Source organism: Trichosurus vulpecula, chromosome 5 (assembly GCF_011100635.1).
Source record: "Trichosurus vulpecula isolate mTriVul1 chromosome 5, mTriVul1.pri, whole genome shotgun sequence".
Lineage (NCBI taxonomy): Eukaryota > Metazoa > Chordata > Mammalia > Diprotodontia > Phalangeridae > Trichosurus > Trichosurus vulpecula.
Window position 1 is genome coordinate 274,374,424 of NC_050577.1, and position 23,437 is coordinate 274,397,860.

General features: G+C 40.1%; 2 protein-coding genes across 2 annotated transcripts; one reads left to right on the forward strand and one right to left on the reverse strand.

Annotated features, from left to right (window-relative positions):
* The first annotated feature begins 3,685 nt into the window (after positions 1-3,685).
* On the forward strand, positions 3,686-4,764 carry LOC118851329 (ubiquitin-conjugating enzyme E2 N-like). The gene has a single exon (XM_036760782.1). It carries the CDS (start codon positions 3,686-3,688, stop codon positions 4,118-4,120), a length of 435 nt encoding a protein of 144 aa, XP_036616677.1. The 3' UTR covers positions 4,121-4,764.
* Positions 4,765-8,617: 3,853 nt separating this feature from the next.
* Positions 8,618-13,563, reverse strand: METTL7A (methyltransferase like 7A). The gene is made up of 2 exons (XM_036758928.1): positions 13,001-13,563; positions 8,618-10,789 (listed from the first exon to the last, which is right to left on the reverse strand). The coding sequence occupies exons 1-2, from the start codon at positions 13,496-13,498 to the stop codon at positions 10,553-10,555; spliced, it is 735 nt and encodes a 244-aa protein (XP_036614823.1). The 5' UTR covers positions 13,499-13,563; the 3' UTR covers positions 8,618-10,552.
* Between the last annotated feature and the right edge of the window lie 9,874 nt (positions 13,564-23,437).

Genomic DNA, 23,437 nt, shown 5'->3' on the forward strand with positions numbered 1-23,437 from the left:
TCTGTTAAGGCAATCAGTCTCCCCTTTGTCTGAATTGGTGGGAAACCTTTTGCTGTCTTTGTTTTGGAATATTTCTCAGCTATTCTCAGCACTGAGGCAATAAGAAGTCATTGACTTGTATATGAGATGATACTGGGGATGGGGAACTTTCACACACCTAGCCTGTGTGAGTTCAGAGTCCTCAGGTCTCCGAACAGGATATAATTGAGGGGATCTTGTGTTTGACTTTTGGGGGCTCACTCATGGAAGGAGTGTTGAGACTCTGGGCAAGCTGTTGCAGCTGCTCCCAGGCTTCCATAACCTAGACAGATATTGGTGCTTCTCTGGTAACTGCGAATTGTGATTTGAATCAGACAAAGTCTGTCGGTTGATGTTTGTAATTTCTGTTTGTATTTGATCTGAAGTTCAGGGGGCTGATCTTTTCCCCCAGAACTAAGTGAATGATATATGTATGTTTAATTAAACTGAAATTGTTAAACTCTTAAAGTTGTTTTCCTTAGAAGAGCGGATCAAAGAATCTGTGTTAGTGGCCTTCTGTGTGCTGGTTGTTGTTGGTTTTACACAGCCACAGTAGCTGCTAGCAAGATTGTTGCTACACCCTCTCAGAGCTAGATAAGTCTACCCACAAAATAAACAAGAAAAAAGTTAAGAAGATGAATGGAATTTTGGAAAAATTAGATATGATAGCCCTCTGGAGAAAACTGAATGGGAATAGAAAGAAGTATACCTTTTCTTCAGCTGTTCATGGCACCTTCACAAAAATTGACCGCGTATTAGATCATAAAAACTTCACAACCAATGCAAAAAAGCAGAAATACTAAATGCATCCTTTTTAGATCATAATACAATAAAAAATTTTGTTCAATAAACGGCCATGGAAACATAGATTAAAAATTGGTTGTAAACTAAATAATCTAATCCTAAAGAATGAGTGGGTTGAAGAACAAATCATGGAAATAATCAATAATTTCATTAAAGAAAATGACAATAATGAGACAACACATAGCCAAAGCAGTACTTAGAGGAAAATTTATATCTCTAAATGTTTACATCAGTAAAACAGAGAAAGGACAGATCAATGAATTGGGAATATAACTAAAAAAAAAACTAGAAAAAGAACAAATTCAAAATCCCCAATTAAACACCAAGTTGGAAATCCTGAAAATCAAAGAAGAGATTAATAAAACTGAAAACAAGAAAACCATTGAATTAATAAATAAAACTAGGAATTGATTTTATGGGAAAAAAAGCATTAAAATAGATAAACCATTGATTAATTAGGTTTTTTTTTAAAAAGAAAATCAAATTACCAGTATCAAAAATGAAAAGGGTGAATTCACCATCAATGCCCAATTATATGCCAATAAATCCAATAGTCTAAGTGAAATGGATGAATATTTACCAAAATAAATTGCCCAGATTAATAGAAGATGAAATAAAATATTTAAATAACCAAACTGTAGAAAAAGAAATTGAACAAGCCATCAATGAGCTCCTTGAGAAAAAATCCTCAGGGACAATTGGATTCACAAGTGAATTCTACCAAACATTTAAAGAACGATGAATTTCAATACTGTAGAAACCATTTGGAAAAATAGGTAAAAGAGTCTTATCAAATTCCTTTTACAACATAAATATGGTAGTGATACTTAAATCAACAAGAAGAGAAAGAAAAGTATAGGTCAATTTTCCTAATAAATATTGATGCAAAATTTTTAAAATAAAATACTAGCAAGGAGATTATAGTGTATGATCACAAAGATCACCCTATGAGAAGGTGGGAGTCACACCAGGAATGCAGGGCTGATTCAATATCAGGAAAACTATCAATATAGTTGACTATATAAAAAACAAAGCCCACAGAAATCATATGATTATTTCAATAGAAGAAAAAAAGAAAGGTCTTTGACAAAATGCAACACCCATTCCTGTTAAAAACACGAGAGGGCATAGGAATAAATGGAGATTTCCTTGAAATAATAAGCAGTCTCTATCTAAAATCATCAGCAAGCATTATCTGTAATGGGAATAAGCTAGAAGCTTTCCCAATAAGATCAGGAGTGAAGCAGGGATGCCCATTAGAATGACTATTGTTCAATATTGTACTAGAAATGCTAACTATAGCAATAAGAGAAGAAAAAGAAATTGAAGGAATTAGAATAGGCAAGGAGGAAACAGAACTACGGACATAACTCATTTTACTGCACTTCATTTTGTTGTACTCAGCAGATATTGCAGTTTGGGGTTTTTTTGTTTTTGTTATTACAAATTGTAGGCTTGTGGCAACCCTGTGTCAAGGAAATCTATCAGTGCCATTTTTTTCAATGGCATATGCTCACATTATGTCTCTGTGTCACAGTTTGCTAATTCTTGCAATATTTAAAACTTTTTCATTATTATTATATCTTTTATGGTGATCTATGATCTGTGATCTTTGATGCTACTATTATAATTATTTTGGGGTACTACAAGTCATGCTTATATAAGACAGTGAACTTAATCAATAAATATTGTGCATATTCTGACTGCTCCACAGTTATTCCCCCATCTATCTCCCTGTCCTCAGTCCTATTCCCTGAGACGCAATAATATTGACGAATATTACATAAACTTAGTCAACAAAGCAGTGACAGAGTTTGAGAGGATTAACTCCAATTTTGTAAGAAGTTCTACTGTGGGTAAAATGTTATCAAACAGCATCACATGCTACAGAGAAATCTTTCATGAAAGGAAGAATTAATCAATATGGCAAACCTAATTGCTACGTTATTTTAAGAAACTGCCACAGCCACCCCAATCTTCAGCAACCACCACTCAGATCAGTCAGTAGCCATCAACATAGAGGCAAGACAAAGCGAAAAGTTTATGACTTGCTGAAGGCTCAGATGATGGTTAACATTTTTTAGCAATAAAGTATTTTAAATTAAGATATGTACCTTTTTTTAGTCATAATACTATTGCACACTTGATAGACTACATTATAGGAAGGATTACTTTTAACTGTGCTAGCAAACCAAAAAATTCCTGTGACTTGCTTTATTGCAATATTTGCTTTATTACAATAGTTGGGAACTGAAGCCACAAAATCTCTGAGGTGTGCCGGTATCACTCTTTGCAGATGATATGATGGTATACTTAGAGAATTCTAGAGAATCAACTAAATAACTAGTTGAAATAGTTAACAACTTCAGCAAAGTTCCAGGATATAGAATAAACTCACATAAATCATCAGCATTTCTATATATTACCAACAAAGGCCAGCAGGAAGAAATAGAAAGAGAAATCCCATTTAAAATAACTGCAGATAATATAAAATACTTGGGAGTCTCTCTGCCAAGACAAAGCCAGGAACTATATGACATAATTACAAAACACTTTTCACACAGATAAAGTCAGATCTAAACAATTAGAGAAATATTAATTACTCATAGGTAGTCTGAACCCATATAATAAAAATTATTATTACATCTAAATTAATTTATTCAGTGCCATACAGTTAAACTACCAAAAATTATTTTATGGAGCAAGAAAAAATATAACAAAATTCATCTGGAAGAACAAAAGGGACCTGAAGCTAAACACTATGTGACTGAGCTATGTGGTTATGGATAAGTCACAACTCTAAGGGACTCATTTCTTCATTTTAAAAATGGGGATATCGAGGCTGAATTCCGGATCAGACAAGATGGCCGGGCTGCCCCGTTTGCTGGCAGAACCAGTTCCAGGTATAAAAGCAGAACCAGATGAAAGCAACGCACGTTATTTTCATGTGGTCATTGCAGGCCCACAGGATTCCCCCTTTGAGGGAGGGACTTTTAAACTTGAACTATTTCTTCCAGAAGAATACCCAATGGCAGCTCCTAAAGTACGTTTCATGACCAAAATTTATCACCCTAATGTAGACAAGTTGGGAAGAATATGTTTAGATATTTTGAAAGATAAATGGTCTCCAGCGTTGCAGATCCGTACAGTGCTGCTCTCAATCCAAGCTTTGTTAAGTGCTCCCAATCCAGACGATCCATTAGCAAATGATGGAGCCGAGCAGTGGAAGACCAATGAAGCCCAAGCCATAGAAACAGCCAGAGCATGGACTAGGCTATATGCTATGAATAATATTTAAATTCAATCTCAACATCAAGTGTGCATCACTTCTCCTGTTCTGCGAAGACCTCTTCCTTTTTTGTTTGCATTTAATGGACACAGTCTTAGAAACATTACAGAATAAAAACCCAGACCATCTTTAGTCCTTTGGTGATTAAATGCACATAGCAAATCTCTGTCTTGTCCTGATTCACTGTTGTAACGCATGAGCAGAGGCTAGAAGTATCATCTGGATTGTTGTGAAATTGTTTAAAAGCAGTGGCCCAGCTCTGCTTTTATTCATTTCTCCCATCATGGTTTAAGTATCAGCACTGTGAATGAAAGTAGTTGTCGGTTAGCTGCAGGGGTGTGTCTTTTTTCCTTCAAGTTTTGTGGGCTCCTTTTCCCTTTTTATGGTGATGCTAATTGCATTGGTTAAAGCAGCTAACCAGTTGTACTTTAGAATATGCCCTCTAGCCAAGTCTAACTCCTTAGAAGCTGTAGATGGACAAGCTTGGTTGTTTGAACAAAAATGGGAACATTAAACATCACAGCCCTCATTAATATCGTGGTTCTGCTGTCAAGTGTAGAAATCTCCCCTCAAGAAAAGCTTGTGACCATTTTGTATGGCTTGTCTGGAAACTTCTGTAAATCTTATGTTTTAGTAAAATATTTTTTGTTATTCTAAAAAAAAAAATAAAAATGGGGATAATAATACTTTCTCATTACTACTTACTGCACATGGTTGTTATATGTCATAGTAGCAGAAGAACACAGAACTCTGAACTTTAATAGTATTTGTCCTTCAAGTCTATGAATCAGTTCTCACTCACTAGACTAAACTTACCAGATAGTACAGGGTGGTAAGGTAAGTGTTTAAAATTCCAGGCTTTAGGAGGAGGGAGTACGGGGTAAGAGGATGGACACAGAAACACTTGCCTCACTCCTCTTGTACAATCTTGTGAGAACTTTAAGAACTGTGCTCTGGAAATGGAGGAGGAAGCCCAGAATGAACCTCCCAGCCCTATATCAGAATGTAACAGCTGTAGCAAAGACTCATGTTCAACAGAAGGGGTTAGAAAGACTAGTAATGTCCCCTTTCCTCCTTGCTTTATAAAAACTGAGGTCCTATAATTGCTCTATTGTTGCGGACTCCACCCTTTTAATAAAAGTCTATTCTTACTCTGATAATATAAAATGATTTAATTTTTCTCCAAAAAAAATCATTGACTAGATGAAGAGTTTATTGTAGGTAAAAAAAAAAATTCAAAAAGCGCAGTTTCTCCTTTTGGAAACTCCTGGTGTCCTTGTCACTCTCTCTACTGTCAGACCCCACACCATTGGGTCTGTGACCCAGGAAAAGGTCTATCTATAGCTACTTTTCCAAAGCAAAGACAGAGCTGCTCACCTGGATTCAGTCAGGATCAAATGGAAAATAGGAGGGACCATTTATAAGGAGCCTATATGGAGTTAAAGGGATTTAGGGAGATTTATGGGTGGGAAAACGTGGCACCAGAGCCTGTAATTTACCATAGGACCTGGGACAAAAGTTATCTCATCTCTTTGGTTTCTCAGTGTCTTCACCTCATCTGTAAAATGAAGAGCTTGATCCATGAAATGCTGTATCTGAGTTGTTTAGGTTGTCTCAATGATTAGAGGAATGTTAATCAAGACAACTTTAAAATACTACTAGAAATAAAAATTGGGAGCTAAAAGATAAAATTCAAGGGTGGGAGGACTGTGGAGAAACAAGCATTTTGTTACTTTGTTATTGGGACCGTAGCCTGCTGTTCTCTTTGGAGAACAATGCAACAATTAGAGTCACAAAACCGATTATTCCATTTGACCCAAATATCATGAAAACCGAAAAAAAGGCATATCTGCACAAAAGTATACATAGCTGTTTTATTTGTAATGGTGAAAAAATGTGGAAACAACCTAAATGTCCAATTGGAGAATGGCTGAATAAATCATGGTAATTAATGTAATTAAGTATTATGATACTATAAAAATGGTGAAGATGAAAAGTATAAGAAATATGGAAAGAACTTTATAAAGTGATGCAAAGTGAGATCATCAGATTTAGCACTTTATGTACATTAACTACAGTAACTAGATATGTATGATTTAGTGACCTGGTCGGTGATTTCATCAATGTGACGAACTCCCTCTACAGAAACTCTATTTACCAATGCACATTAGCAACTCATCTAAAATCTGCAGTCTTAGTTACCTGAGTTATAAAGAGAAGTTGTGACTTGAGTAGGTATCAGAGGTAGGATTTGAGCCTAGGTGCTTTTTATTCTAGGGCTAGCCCTCTATCCACTTCACCTTGGTACCTATCCTAAACACACACATTCTAAGGCTAGCCCTCTATCCTCTACACCTTGGTACCTATCACACACACACACACACACACACACACACACACACACACACACACCTCAAAGACAGTAGAATTTCTTTTGAACTTGGAAGAGGACAGACAGCAAACATTTTTGGTCTACTTAGTGCTCCATCGCTAAAGGTTTATGTAAGATTTTATTCCTTGTTTTGTATGTTTAGTTGGTTTTGTTGATTTTTATTAAATTTGTAACAGAAGTAGCCCAGTATCAGGGCTTGAGAAACTCACTTGGAATTAGATCTAGTTTCAAATCTGCCTCTGGCAATTACTAGCTGTGAGATTCTGGGGAAATAATTTTTTTAATTTAATTTTTATTTTATTTTTTCTCAATTACATGTCAACAAAAATTTTTAAGATTCATTTAAAAAAATTTTTGAGTTCCAAATTCTTTACCTCCCTCCTTGCTCTCCCCACTCCTAGAGAAGACAAGCAATTAGATCATATATAGTGTACTCATGTAAAACATTTTCATATTAGCCATATTGCAAATGGGCAAATCATTTAATCTCTATGTATTTTGAACAGCTCCCTTCCTAGGACTTATGTTCTAAGTTGTAAATTGGTCATAATCTGTTTGAGAGAGGGAGTTTCCATACCAGGAGTATGCCCATTTGTAACAGTAAGCAAAGTGGGATTTTTGCTGGATTGAATTCTGGTCAATCAGAGACTTGTATGTGCATTGAGTACTGGCCAGTCAGATGTGCATGAGTTTTAGCTAGTCAGATGCCAAGTAGAACTATACATAAAGAGAGCCCAGAGTGTAAGAGAGCAGACATTGAGAGCCAGCATCAAGAGCCGCCAGAGTTGAGAAGAAGAGAAGAATGAGCTGTGAACATTGAGCTGAAAGGAAACCTAAAAGAGCCGGTGAGAGGAAACCTCTGAGAGCCAAGAGGAGACCTCCGAGAGCAAAGAGGAGACCTCTGAGCTGGGAGGAGACCTCTGAGAGTGAAGAGGAGACCTCTGAGAGTGGAGAGAGAACCTCAGAGTGGAGAGGAGACCTCTGAGAGCAAAGAGGAGACTTCGGAAGTGAAGAGAAGATGTTTGATGACCAAGACTTGCTGAAGGAGTTTCTGAGCTATAAAAGCAAATAGAGCTGTTACCACAGAGCCTCTGGACTATGAACTGAGTTGTTAACACAGAACCTCTGAACTTTGGAGGTAAATTGAGATGGTGGTGCTAGTGGTGTGTGTTGCTGCCCTATTAAGCTTTTTCCTAGAAAGAGAAGCTGTGGGCAGAAACCCCTGGAGACTGCTGTTGGGCAGGAGCTTGGAGTGGAGCAGTCCCCATGAGCTGAGACCTGGAGCAGGAGTGGAGAGCTGGAGAGCTGGAGAGCAGACTATGTGTGAATCCAGGTGAGAGTCGGGAGCAGTCAGCCTACAGAGGAAGAGCCATGAGACTTGGAGGTCAACCTTGGGTCAACATGAAAGAGGACTTTTCTTGGGCACTTGGTAATGATTAAGGAGATTGTTCTTACTGTGATCTAGGGGTGGATGGTATGGTATTTTCTGCTACCCTTTAAGGATGCATCATGCTAGGGAAGACCCTGGCCTGGGACTCCCTGGTTTGGAGGATGCAATGATATATACTATGTAGTGTGGTGTTCTTACTGTGATCTAGGAGTGGATGGTGTGGTATTTTCTGCTACCCCTTAAGGATGTGTTGCGCTAGGGAAGATGTGAGCCCAGGACCCCCTGCTATGTAAACAAGATTTTGGGGAATGCTACTGAGTGCAATGATATGCGCCATATGACATACTGAGTGATATGAAAATATATGTATTAGATGCCATGTTTTGCTTAAGGATGTTGCTATGAATATTATGTTTTGGCTTATTGAACAATGCTTAGTTTATTGCTGAATAGAGAGTTCATTATACCGTGCAAGTATACCCTTGAAATTATTCACAGGAACAGTCCTCAGGTGTGCTGCTGTGATTGGTATTATACCATTCTGACTAAATTACAGGTCCAGTCCATATTTGCATGTTAAATTGATAATTACAAATTTTGAAAGGAGGGCATCTTTAGGATTTTTTCAAGATCTGACTTGGACTGTAAGCTCAGACACGAATAGCATAATCTTCCAAAATGAGATGACTTCCTAGAAATATGAAGAAAAAGGACAACAAAAAAGTCCAACAATTAAGATATAACATTTAATTTGATTTCCAAAAAAAAAAGAACAGGAATTTCTTTATTGATTTGATTTGTTAAAAAACAGTTCCCTTTGTAAAGCCCCTCAAGACAAATAGCAAACTTATTACCGTACAACATGTAAGAAAATAGACTTGCCATAATACCAAACCCATGAAATCTTCTAAAGATAGAACAACTTACACCTACTTCCAAAGCACTCAGGCAACCCAACTGGCTTCCCATAACTGTTATTGAGCTAGCCACTCAGAACAAAGATCCAGATGGAGCTGCCTAGTTCACTTGTCAATTGAACTTCCCCAGACTACAGCACCTACAACTTTCTTGATTCCCAAGGGACCCCTCTCTATTCTGTGCAAAGCTATTGCGACTGAATGGCAGATAGATATGAAAGCTAATGAGCCAAAACACACCAAAGAATAATCTAATCACATGTGAATAATTATGAGTTAGGTTTTCTTGTTTCCGTAGTAACTAGGATGACTTGGGTATGGATAATCCTAATAAATGCACTTGGCTATGGCTCGAATAGAAAAATGTCTGCCCTTCTAAGGAAGAACAGTTGAGTTGGACGGAGTCTGAGGACCTAAGATCACATACCGACTCTGCTCTTTATCAGTTGGATAAACTTACATAACTTGGATGTAAACTTTATATATGTATATATAAAGCATGTATATATTAAGCACGTATGTATATATTAAGCATATATACACATACACATGTATACATGTATATATGACATACAGTCCATATACCCATAAATACATGGTATATGTCTATATAAAGTTTACATTTAAGTTATATGAGTCTATCCAATATATCCATATGTGTGTGTGTATGTTGGATAAGTTATATAACTTGGGCAAGTCACTGGAATGGTTTTTATGAGCCTCACTTGTAAAATGAGGATAATAATATACCTCCCAGAGTTCTTTATGAGATCAAACAAAATTATATCTGTCAAACATTTTATAATCTTTTAGGTTCTAGGATTTAAAGCTAGAAGGGGCCTTAGAATAGTTCAATCTACTCATTTTGCAAATAAGGAAAATAAGTCCCAGAGAGGCTAAGGGATTTGCCAGGGTCATGCAGAGTCAGGATTTAAATGCAGGTCCACCGATCCCAAAGCCAGTGCTCTTTCTACTGTGTGATGCTGTCTCCTGTGTGCTTTAATTACTTAAGCATTTGTGATCTGGTGCTTAGGGCATTATTATTATTATGAATAACTATTTAAACATAGGGCACTTTGTCCCACATGAAACAATATAGCTTCGTGTTTATGTATGCTCTGAATAAGCTGAGGCCAGTGTTAGACATGTATAGACAATAGAACTTGAGAGGTGGAAAAAACCTCTCTGAACAGAATGAATCATGGCACCCAGGAGAACCAGGCTCAAAAAGTCCTCTTCCTGGAACTGAATCCTGCTAATCTCTTTTTGGGAATTTGTTGTGTATCACAGACTCAATTATTAAGGACCTCCATGTTTGGCTCTGTAGATTACCAAGTTAGCTTCTTCTTATTAACAACAAGGGAGTGGGGGGCAAGGTGCCAAGTCCATTTCAACCTAGCCCTTTGTTAACAACTGGGGTAAGATGTTATATTGTTGGAAAAGCTGAAGGTGCTGAATAGAATTTGATTTTGAGATTATATGGGTATTCCACAATAAATATTTCCCAGTCATCCTGCATAGTTGACAGCTGGGTTGTTTTTTTTTTTTCATGTTTTTCCAGGAGAATGTCAGGAACTAGGAAAGTATAATAGGGCATCTCTTCCCATTCTGCTCTCCCCTCCTTTCAGTGTGTGAAAGAGAATAGTCTCCCTTCTTCCCCTTACCCACAACATTTTCATATTTAGTTTTAAAAGGAGAACAGGAAATTCCTCCCACACCCCCTTCTCCTCTCTCCCACTCCATTATTTTGTGGCATATCCAACAATGTGAGGCCGGATTATCTTCCAGGACAGGGGTGCCTGCAGGTGCTGGAGGTTCAATTTGGAGAAGCTGCCCCTCTCCAGGGCTTTCCAGGTCTCTCTGGTCAAGTCGCAACCATCAAACATTAGCTGCCATGTTGGCTTAAGGGCTTGTTGCCAGAAGAAATTCCAGCTGGACGGTTCAGCCGCCACATGTTCCATGAAATAAAAAGCACCTCCCTAAGAAATGAAATAATTTCAGGTATTTTAGACCATGCAAAGTCCTAAAGTTAATGCATCTTCTTCAGCTTTCCTTCATCCACAAATCAACTTGTAATGAATTATTTGCTGATAAGGAGGGAGGCAGGGGAGTCTTGGATAAATTGTACCCATGAGAAGCTTTCAGTCGATTCTTTCAACCTCCCCCCCCCCAAACAGTCCCCTTCCCCCAAGGATTCACCCTGGAGCTGCCAGGAAAGGAATGGAAATTCACTGAGCAGCAGAACTGCAAACAACCGTGGGTGACTCCAAGGGCCCAAGTGAAAATTTGAAGAACGTTTGGTGTAAATGCAGTGTGGATGTTTTCATATTTGAGGAAGATGGATATATTCTAGATTCTCTTCTACTTCACCTTTTAGGACATGTGGTTTTCACCTTTGGGAAGAAGGTGCAATCCCTGCCCCATCATCTAAGACGGCAGTTACAAAGAATTAGGGTGGGCATCTGGCTCAGTGGAGTAGTCTTTGGGTTGTTAACCTTGCTGGTGTTACTGTAGACCCCTTTGTCTTCTGGTGCAGCCCATGGACCCTTTCTAAGAATGTCTTATTATAGGATTATATTATTAATATTTATTATCTTACATTTGATATAATATTATATGACCTTATTATATGTGATATATATCACTATATTAATTTTGTACTTTATATTATATTTATATATTTATTACTTAATATTATGTATTATAATATTATTATTACAGGATTATAAAGGAAATCAATTCTAATTAAATATAGCTTTCAAAATTTAAAAAAAGTTCACAGATCCCTCCAAATTAAGAACCCTTGCCATTCTATTCTAGGTCTGAAGGACAGGAAAGGGGACCAGACCTGATTCCGGGTCTGCTCCCTAGAATCCTTGCTCTAAAGTAGCCACAGGCAATGACAATTTACTGAATGTAATTTTTCAGGTATCATTACATTTCTGTTTGTGGCATAGGTATCATAAATTACATGCAGGATAAGCGTCTTGAGGCAGACCTTAGTTGGGGTGAAGACGACAGAGGAGGGTATGGCAAGGGAGGAGCTCACCTTAGGCAGCCACCAGGGAAACTTCCAATTTTAATAGTTCTTCTTACTAATAGAAGACTACCAGCGCTGTCAGCATACTTTCAATTTAGCATGCTTCAAGTCAGGCATCCTGTGGCAAAGCCCTTAGGTATATATACCTTACGTATGACTCTGCTATGTACTAATAATTCTCCTGAAATATCTTCCATAAAGATTTATGAGGAAGATTCTAACTCTATTTCTAAAAGATTTCTCAACTTTACAGGGAGACAGTTGAGGCAAAAATAACTTTGATGCCTTACTTATCTGACCTGAATTATCCAATATGTATCCTGTTTTCTTAGCTATGGCTGAGGAGATGCCATCTGAATGGTCTGTGTTGTTTCAGTAAATCCATGCCTGAATTTCTCTCTTCTTTGGTGCTAACGTTAGAGTTAAGTTCTGGGGATATCATAAAATGGTAGACAATTAGTGATGACAGGAATGGAAACACTCTAATCATGTTCAAACATTTTTCTTAAAGCAAAGGTTGTATTGCTTCAGAGAAGAAAATAAGACTGAAATCACAAAGTGACTTTTCAGCACACATTTCACATGCAGATTCCCACCTACCAGGAGGCTTCTGATAAAAACAGTTGTGCTAGAATCATTTTCTGGCATTTCAGAGCTACTGTACCAGAATTATAATACTGTAATTTCATCAGAAAATAATCAGCTTTTCATTTCCCAGGGCAAGACTACCCAGGCAGTTATTCAGATAATTCAAGCCAAACACCATTCTCACATTATAAAGGAAGCAGAATGTGGGTGTGGGAGTCAGGTGACATTAGTCTTGCACCCTCACTTTGCCACCAGCGACCTTTGTGACTTTAGGCAAGCGATTTTACTTGTTAACAATCTCTTCCAGCTCTGAAAAAAAAAATCGAGGAAGCTTTCTGTTCTCCTGCAAAGACCCTGGTGTAGTCTAAAAGGGGAGCTAGGAGTCACCCACGATGCTCTGACGCAGCCACAGTTACATAACTAATACTACATAAGTAACTGTGAGTGGGTGGAAGAAAGAGGCATTGCTAGGACCTAGTGTACTAATTTTTATCCTGGATTTATAGAAACATACTAGGCTGTGTTGACAAGGGCCCCTCCCTCTAATCTCTCTAAGACTCACCGGCCTCAGCACTCGGTACATCTCTTTGATGAATTTCTCTTGCTGCTCTACAGAGCACAGGACCAGGGTGCAGACCACCACATCCATGGAGTTGTCTGCTATTTGAGGCATGTCTTCCCCTGGAGCCACTATGAAGCGTTCAAACTGCAAGTGTTGGTTTTCAGCAATGCTCTTGATCAGGAACTTCTCAAAGTTAGGATTGGGGTCAACACAGGTGATCCTGCAGCCAGGGGGGTAGAACTTAAAGTTGGCCCCGGTGCCACAGCCAATCTCCATCAAGGTCACCTTCCCTGAGGATCCTGCAAAGTCCTGCAGGTTGCTGAAGAGCTCCTGCTTCTTGGCAGACATCTCTCTGTTGTAGCTTTTGGTGACCTGTTCCATGAAGTAAGGAAAGAGCTTTTTGCATGTCCGATCCCACAGACCCAAGAAGTGGAGTAGAAAGATGGGAAACGCGATGACGGAGATGGCCAGCTGGACAATGGAGACCGTGAGTGCCATGAGTGAAAAGTGAAACGTCCGGGCTGATTCCAGAAGAATTCAGTCCTTTTTAAAGTTCAGGACCCAGCTCTCTGGGCGTTTACAATTAGATCCAATCAGCTGCCGAGGAAAAAGGGCAGGCTGTGTCAGAATAACTTGGCTTAAATCAAGTCAGCTATGGGCAGCTGTCCCAGATTTTTGCCCAGTGAACAGGTTCTAAGGGCTGAGTCAGGAAGAGGATCCTCCCTGTCCTCCCCACTTCTTCTCTCTACCCCCTGCCCCCTTATACCCTTTTACCTAAAAGAGAAAGTTTATCATATTCTCATATCCATCCTATTTCCCCTTTAGGGTTTATCATTTGTGGCTGTTTCCTCGCTGGGCACTTCTCCCACATACCCCGTGCTTGCTTTTTACTGTGAAACTAGAAATAAAATAAGGCATTTCAACAAAAGATGAGTTCCCATTTTGAAAGGGAAAGGGGCACTGAGGAAGGGAGGAAGGTAACTATGCTAACAAGAAAGAGAAATAGGAACTCTTTTCCTTTTCCATTCCTATTTAAAAAACACTTGAGAGAGTAGGAATAAATGAAGCCTTCCTTAAAATGAAAAGTAGCATCTACCTAAACCCATCAGCAAGCATTATATGTAATAGGGATAAGCTAGATGCATCTCCAATAAGGTTGGGGGTGAAACGAGGATGTCCATTATCACTACTGTTATTTAATATGGAACTGGAAATGCAATAAAAGAAGAAAAAGAAATTGAAAGCATAAGAAATCTCTTCCCTTTTACTCCCAGGCTGGAGGAGAGCAGAGGTCAGTCACCCAAGGGGGTGGGGTTAAATTTTGAGCTTGTTGAAAGTTTAAACTCCCTGAGCCTCACTTTGTCCATCTGTAAAAGGAGGAGGTTGGATGATATGATTCCCGAAGGGCCCTTCCAGCTCTAGGTTTACGATCCTGTAATTCCAAAATTGAGTTTCCAAGAATCTCTCACCTCTGCACCTTTGCACAAGCAGTGACCCCAGACCTGGAATGCATTCCTCCTTTACTTTCCTTCTCAGAGTTTCTAGCTTCCTTCAAAGCTCAAAGCGCCATCTTTTGTGTGAGACTTATCCCAACCGACCCTGAGCCATCACCATTCTCTCCCACTTGGAAAGACTTTTCACTCATTTGAACATAGTTTATATTTATTCATTTGTGTGACTATTGTATCTATCTCCCCAGGAGAATGCAAGCTCCCCCGAGGACAAGGATGGTGGCTTTCAGTTTTTCTCTTTGCTTTCTCCAGCACACACCACTGTGCTTGACACATATTCAACAACAACAACAACAACAACTAACATTTCTATAGAGCTGACTTTCATGCCAGGCACAATGTGCTAAGCACTTCACCATTATTATCTCATTCGGTCCTCATAACAAGGCTGGGAGGTAGGTGCTTACTGCCTACAGGACTCAACGCTTGCTGAATTAAATTGGACCAAGAAAATAATTCTGGTCATTTTTAAGTCAGAATATCTGACTAGAACAAAAAAATGGTTGGCTTTGATTCCATATATGTTTCTAAGACCTCCCAGATATAACATTTTTTAAAATTGCCTCTAAGAGATATATAGCTATCACTTATACAGTGCTTCAAAGCTTGCAAAGCATTTTTACAAAAATTAACTCATTTGGTCCTTACAACAACCCTGGCAGATAGGCATTATCATTACCCCCATTCTACAGTTGAGGAAACTAAGGCAGACAAAAATTAAGTGACGTCCAGGGTCACACAGCTGGTGAATGTCTGAGGCAGAATTTGAACTCAGGTCTGTCCCAAATCCAGGTCTCTCATTATATCCACCACACCACCTGGCTGCTTCATATAATCCCTACCTGCAGGTAGACTGAGGCAGCTAGATGGTGCAGTAGATAGAGTGCTGGGCCTGGACCTGAGTTCAAATTTGACCTCAGACACTGTGACCCTGGGTAAGTCACTTAACCATGTTTGCCTCAGTTTCCTCATCTGTAAAATGACCTGGAGAAGGAAATAGCAGACTATGTCAGTATTTTTCCCAAGAAAACCCCAGAGGAGGTCACCAACAGTCAGACACAGCTGAACCAAATGAACAAAGACAACAGATAGACTCTGTACAGCCAAATGGGGACACTACATTGCGGCATAATGGACAGGATGCTGGACTCAGAGTCAGGAAGACCATGGTTCAAATCTTTCCTCCAATGCTTATTGGCTACACCAGCAGGCTTCCTCAAACGCAACACTCCATTTCCCCCTTCCCTTTGCACAGGCTGTTCTTCCTCAACTCTGCCTCAGTTTCCTTGGCCTTCTTCAAGATTGACCTTAGATTCCACCTCCTACATAAAGGCTTCCCTGGTTCTCCCAGCTGCTAGTGCCTTCCCCTCAGAGCTCACCTTCCACCTGCTCTGTGTATATCTTGTGGGTACCTTTTTTTTTTTCCCACCAAAAGATATCACCTTTTCTCCTTTAGAAAAGTGAACTCCTTGAGGGCAAGGCCTTTCTTTATATCTCCAGCCAGCCACATAATAAATGCATAAATGCTTTTTATTTTTTAACTCTAGGCCAGCCTCAGTCTCCTTATCTGTAAAACGGGAATATCTTTTGAACTTACCCCACAGGGTTGTTGTAAGGTTCGGATGAGGAAAAAGTGTGTAAGGCACTTTGAAAACTGTAGCTTTATATAAATGCAGAGCATTATTATCATTATTCTTATCTGGACTACTTTCTGGAGTCACCTCTTTTCAAGGCTTTAGCCTGAGAGCCTTCACTCTTGCCAGTCTATCATATCCGGTCTAAATTCCTTCAGTGGTTCTGGCCAATGCTCCCTTGCCGTTGCAATTTCCAGCGCCATCCCCTGGGATCTTCACTCTGTAAAGTATTTGTGGTGCCTTGTCTGCTGACCGCTGACCTCCTTATTCTATCCATGCCACTCCTCCCTGCCCATCCGGCGCCCTTGCCTCTGTCAAAACCCGGCTCAAATTTTGCTCCTCTCTCGGGAGGTCTGACCCTCTCTTCTTATCTCTCTACAACTAGAGAGTGGCTTGGTGCCGACTACACAAAAGCTTCTGTTTATTGGCTCTTGCTTGTGTCCTCCGATGGCTGTCCCTTGTTCTGGGGAATGCCAGATGTAGAATTCCATCCATGCAAATCAACAACTTGGGGGCTGTTTGTTTTCTTAGATAACTGCCTGGCTTGCACTCACAGAGACTGCATGAATTACCCAAGGTCCCATATCTGATGAGAGAAGCCAGCCGTAAACAATACAGGTTTGGCTGACTTCAGAGATAATTATCTGGCCACTGAATCTTGCTGCCTCTCAAGCTATGCTAATATGTACCTGCAGCTGTTCAAAGTAAACAGTTTTTAGCTTTTTCCTATGTTCTGTATCTGCATGTTGCTCTTCAGTCATGTCCAACTCTTCATGGGCCCGTTTGGGGTTTTCTTGGCAGAAATAACTAGTGTATTTTTGCCATTTCCTTCTCTTGCTACAGATGAGGAAACTGAGGCAGGGTTAAGTAACTTGCTCATGGTCACACAGCTAGTATGTGTCTGAGGTCACATTTGAACTCAAGAGAATGAGTCTTCCTGACTCCAAGCCAGCTACATTATGCACTATGGCGCCACCTAGCTGTCCTCTATATCTACATTTCCCAACTAATGTGTAAGTTTCTTGGAGATGAGGATAATATCTACCATTTCTTTGGTATCTCCTGACCCCCAGCAGGTTCTAGATAAAATGTTATGAACTGATGATAACAGCCGAGAGAGAACAACAGATGCTCTTAATTCCTCTGATGGATTGTAAGCTTCTAGAGGGTGAGAATGCCTTATGCACCTGTTTGTCCCCCATTGCCCTAGGACAGTGACTTTCACATAGTAGGTGCCCACTAAATATTTGTGGAAGTAATAAATCCCGTAATTATGGAAAAGGAACTAACAGAGGAAAACTGACGAGCAGTCGAAAGAGGAAGTCAACAGAGCAGACACCATAGTGTAAGACAAAGAGAGGGTATCTGGAAAGAGGGGGTAGGGTCCAATGCAGCTGGATTGACTGATCACCTCATGCCTGGACTCTTTAGCCTAATGTCCACTCAGCTGTCAAAGTGATCACACAGGTCTCACAAGTCTTACCAGGCCACCTTCCTATTCAATAAATCCCAATGTGTGACAGATGATTAATTGGACCCCTATTTTATTTCAATTAGTGTTAATCGGTTTGATAGGACTCCATAAGGGTAGTGATTTTCTGATATTAGTCCTTCGAGCTGTGAACTACAGATCTGTGAGTTCACTTGCTTAATTATAGGAAGCTAACTAGAGGGCCTCCACCCTTGTTTTCCTTGTTATGGTGACCAAGCCCAGTGTGGCCGAGGTGACTCAATTACACAGAAAGCCCCCAGCTATTTTTGTTGTCCCTCCATCCCCTGTCATCCACCTATTGGTAAACATGGTGGGGTGACCATGAGCATGTAGCCAATGAGTGACCTTGGTTGCTGGCCTGCAGTCTGCCTTTTTGCCAGCCCATGGGTGCATTCATGAGCTTAGTAGGACCTCCTGAAAGGTCAAGATAGGTCTGTTAAAGTTTATTCACTAGTCTGTTTGTCAACCAATGGGATTCTGTATTTTGTGTAGACCTTCCTGGAGGGTCAAGGGCGAAATCTATCTGCCAATAAGACTCTGTATTTCTGGTCTGCTCTATATTGTCCAGGTATCAAGCACTATAAAACTAAGGCCCTGGAGGAAGGTGGCATTGTGAGGAAGATCTGAGGTCTACCTCATTGGGGGGACCATGATCCCTTTAATAAAGTGCCATTGGCTCAGAGCTTTGCATCAGTGGGTTTTCTTGCAGACTGCACAATTTTGAAAATCCCCACAATGGCTCCCCATTACCTCAAGGATCAAATACAAAACCTTCTATTTGGCTTTTAAAGCCCTTCATACCCCAGCCTCCTCCTATCTTTACAATCTTCTTACACCTTATTCCCTCACCCCCTCACTCCTGTGCTTTGTGTTCTGGCCTCCTGGGTCTTTGATCCTCAAGCATAATCCTCCCCAACCTGAGCTTTAAGCATTTTCACAATGCTGTCCCCCATTCCTAGAATAATCTTCTTCCTCATCCGCACCTACTGACTTCCCTGATTTCCCTCACATCTCAGCGAAATCCCACCATCTGATTACATGCCTTCCATCTCATGCTACACTGGTCTCTAGCCTGATCTTCTCTTTGGGAAGAAAAGTAACCCCTTGTGTTGGTAAGAAAAATGGGCTCCTTAGCACTTAGTTCAACAAGTGCCCTTGAAGAGTTTGGCTTTTGTTTGCTTTGATTAATTCAGTGTATTTCATTGAGTCTTACTAAGTGCTAAGCCCCAGGGCCCAAACCCCTATTAGGTATAAAACCTTAGTGGGTGTGGATTGGCAACTAAGGTGGGGCCCAAGGTGGAGCTAGCTCCAAGGAGGGCCTAGTTTGAATGTCTGGGAGAGCAAAGGCTTTTAGACCACATGGGTTTAAGTCCGCCTCTTTGTGACGATTCTAGGTCACGTGGGTGAGTCGCATGTGTGACTCACCCCTGACATTGAAAAAGATATAAAAACCAGGGGATGGCTGTCTGTTCCTGGGAGCTCTTTGCCGCAGCAGTGGTGACGAGTGACTCTGGGCCAGCCCTTGTTCTGAGCTCCCGGGCTGAACCTAGATGTTGGTAACTATGAATTGTATTGGGTCTGTCTGTTGATATTTGTAATTTGTTTGTATTTTATTCTGAAGTTCAGGGTGCTGGCTTTTTCCCCTGAACTAAGTGAATGCTGTCTGTATGCTGGATTAAAGTAAACTTGTCAACCCCTTTAACCTTGCTTTCCTTATTAAAGCAGATCAAAAGAACCTGTGCTTTCCCAGCGTGCTGGCAGCTTTCTGGGTGCTGGCTGTGAGTGGATCTTACACCCCCACAGAAGCTGCTAGCCGGATTGTGGAAACACCCCTTCCACTCAACAATGAACATTTATACTCTACATCAGTCATACCTTACACATCGCAGTGATTTTGAATCCTTACAGGTCATTGTCCAGATCCCATTCCCCATCCTCCACCACCCAATTCCTTATTCCCATCTCCCTCAAACCTCATACCCCAAAGTTCCAACCAAACAATGACCACCTCTTCCACTTTGCTATTCCCTTCATCCTAAATCTTTTCTTCTCCCTCTCTTATCTTCTAGATACTATTGAAATGTGGCTCCCCTAGGTGACAAGTCTCCCTAGCCACACCTTCCAGTACTAGCTGCATCTTCATGCATTTCCTTGGACTCACTGGTTGAGGCAGGGGAGTTGGAATACTTGCTCTCCATTGTCACTTCCAGGTTCTCCACCCAGTAACCTCTCCCCCTTTGAAGTTCACGAGGTTCATCTCTACTCCCTAGTTAAAATCCTGATAGCTGTTGTCTACAGATCTTCAGGTTACTCCCCTTCCTTCCTCAATGAGTTCATATGGCTCATAATTTTTTCTCTTGCCCCCAACTCCTGACCTCATACTAGGAGACTTCAACAAGTCTCTCCCACAAATATTCTAACCACTCAGTTCCTCACTTCCCATGATGCACCCCATCCATTCCATCTTAGCTACACATAAAGGTGGTCACAACCTTGATCTTGCCATCCCTCACAAATGTACCACCTCCATATTCGAGAATTTAAAAAATCCCCTTATCTGACCATAATCTATTGCCTTCCCACCTCTCCCTCTGCCTTCTCCTACCAAACCGTGCCCTTTGTCCATGCTGTGACTTCCAATCCCTTGACCTCTCAGTTTTCTCAAAGGCCATCTCTCCTGTACCAGGCATATTCTCCCCTTTTTGCCATCTTAACACCTTCTTGAACCAATTCAACTCTATGCTGTCCTCTTTTCTTGAATCCCTAGACAGCCCTTATCATATCTCCCATTATGCCTAGTTAAGCTTCAGTCTTGGATCCCTCCCAATATCTGTTAACCCTCAGTCTTAAATACTTGCTGCTGAAGAAAGGTGGAGTATATCACAGGACTGTTCTGATTGTATCCACTATAAATTTATGCCAAACAACCTCAGAAACAAATGGAGGTATTTGCTGTGAGCTCCCTCTTTCTCCTCTTCTTTATTTCCTATCACTTAGGTGCCTGGTGCCACCATCTCTTCCTTCAGCCCTATCTCACAGGATGAGGTGGCTTTACTCCTTAACAAGGCTAACCCCTCTGCCTGCTCAAGCGATCTCATTCTATCCCATCTCCTCCAACGGACTGTCCCTTTGTCATACCCATTCTATCACTTCCTTTCAATCTCTCCCTACTACCTACAAACATGCTCATCTCTCCCCCATCCTTAAAAAACCCTTAGTAGATTCTTCTATTCCTATCATGCTATCTATCTATCCATTTGACTCTTTGTGCCTAAGCTTCTTGAAAGGGCCATCTACAATAGGTGCCTCCACCTTTTCCCTCTTCTCACTCCCTTCAATCTGGACTCTGAACTTATTAAACTGAGAATGCTCTCTCCAGTGATCTCTTAGTTGGGAAATCCGATGGCCTTTTCTTAATCCCTATTCTCCTTGACCTCTCTGCAGCCTCTTGACAGCCTTAGATTTGGGATGAGGCAATTTTGTTACCTACAAAACAGGCATTCCAGATAGCGCAGTGGAAGAGGTAGGCATTGTTTGGTTTTCCTCTTTTATACTCTGCTCTCTCTAGGTTTTGGTGACAGTGGGGGTCAGAAAGAGAGAATCACTAGTTCTACTCTCCAACTTCTGTTTATACCCATACACACTTTAGAAATATATTACCATTACCCCTGCTAGAGACACAAAGCACAATATGTTTTTCTCCAGCAATAGAATGTGTAACGTGGTCAGATCTGGGAAAGGTTTACTCAAAGAAAATATACAAATCATTGTTTTAGCAAAATGAGGGGAAATGAAGAGAGTTAACTTACTTCTAAAAATCTCTTGAGCATTGCAAAAATAATTCAAGGTTGCAGACCTTGTGTTTAAAAAAAAACAATCTAATGTAATTAAAAACACTCCACAGTTCTACTATGAACAAAAATAGTTTTTCCTATCCTGGGGAAACATTATAAAGAAATAAATCATTGTTGATCCCAGAGGAGAAACTCCCGTATTTTAATAATTTCACCCTCTGTGGTGATCATGTCAAAAAAGAGCATCAGAAAATACTCAGCCTCTTCTCTCCCCTCTCTCCCAATTTAATAGTCCATTAGTAAAAATGAGGTTTTTGTTGTTCAGTTGTGTCTGACTCTTTGTTATCCCATTTGGGGTTTTCTTGGCAGTGATACTGGAGTGGTTTGCCATTTCCTTCTCCAGCTCATTTTATGGATAAGGAAACTGAGGCCAACAGGGTTAAGTGACTTGCCCAGGGTCAAACACCTAGTAAGTGCATGAGATAAAAATTTGAACTCAGGAAGATGAGTGTTTCTGATTTTAAGCCCTGTTCTCTATTACCTAGATACTCTAAAAATGATATTAATTATATATAAAACCACTGAATATTACTCATATTTTTGCTTGGGATTCTTTTCTCTTCTCGTGCAAATTATATTAGTATATTTAATAAATCTTGCTTCCGTTATATTTCTTATTCTTTTGCACTGAGGTTATGAATTTAATATGTATATTCACATATAAAAAACTTTAAGTGTTTTTCTTAAAATTTCTTAAAGAATTAAAAAATAAATCATTCACACAAAATGTGAATATTCTGTAATGATAAATTTACATCAACGTTATACACACGGGAAAAAAGATTACTCAATGAGTCAATTAGCATTTAAAAGTGCCTACTATGTGCTAGGCACTGCATTAAGCCATGGGGATAGAAAGAAAGTAAAAAAACACACTCTGTTCCTTACCTACAAGGAGCTCACAGTTTAATGGGACAACCTGATATATTGTTGTTTATCCTTAGTTCTCGAAGAAGACCATGATGCCATAACTTGCAGGTGAATTGGATTTAAGTGAGGGAGGGCTGTGCAAAGTTGTCAGTCTCACTTTCTCCTCCAGAGCCATCTGGGTCCAGTGGCAAGATACAGAACAGGATGACTGGAGATAGCCCCCAACATGACAGATTAACAATCTATGGAACAATAATCGAGTTCCTCCATGCAATGAAAACCTAATTAATTAAACCTACATTACTCAAGTATATGGGCTTTTAAAAGGCTCTGAAACGAACTGGTTTCCTTCTTTTTTCATTGTTTATATTAGGTGTGCAGCTCCTTAAAATCAGTCAGTCAACAAGAATTTATTAAGTGCTTACTGTATGTCAGGCCCTGTGTTCAAGGCTGGGGATACAAAAAAAAAAAAAAGCAAAAACTCATTTCTTTCACTCAAGGAACTCATGGTCTAATGGAGGAGACAACATATAAACCACTATGTATATACAAGAAATATATGATATATTCAGTATAAATGGGAAGGCATTTGCTGTTAGGGAAAGGGGTGAGAGAGAGGCCTCCTGCAGGAGGCCGAATTGAAGCTGAGTCTGGAAGGAAGCCTCCAGTGGCTGAGGTCAGGAGCGAGAGCAGTCCAGGCATGGGAGACAGCCTGTGACAAGGCAAAGACTCTCCCGTGAGAAGTGCAACAAAGGGCTGTTAAAAATCTGAGGCACTTATAATTTCTGGTAAATTAAACACAAAGACTCAACAAAGTGGCTGTCTATTGTGCCTTGGTCTGGCTGTTCAACGACAGCCTGAACTCTTTTCTCACATTAACATTTGTTTTCTGGATAAAAATTAGCAGGGCTGTTTGTTCAGTAGAGACTGAACTGATGTTAAAGTACAGTACATATCATACACTGGACTCCAACAATTCTATATAGATAGATGATATCATCCACACTTCTGCCATTTGAGCTGTCAACTCCACTTCTTCCAGGCCAGGAACCTTGGGCTCTAACGGATGAGCTTTG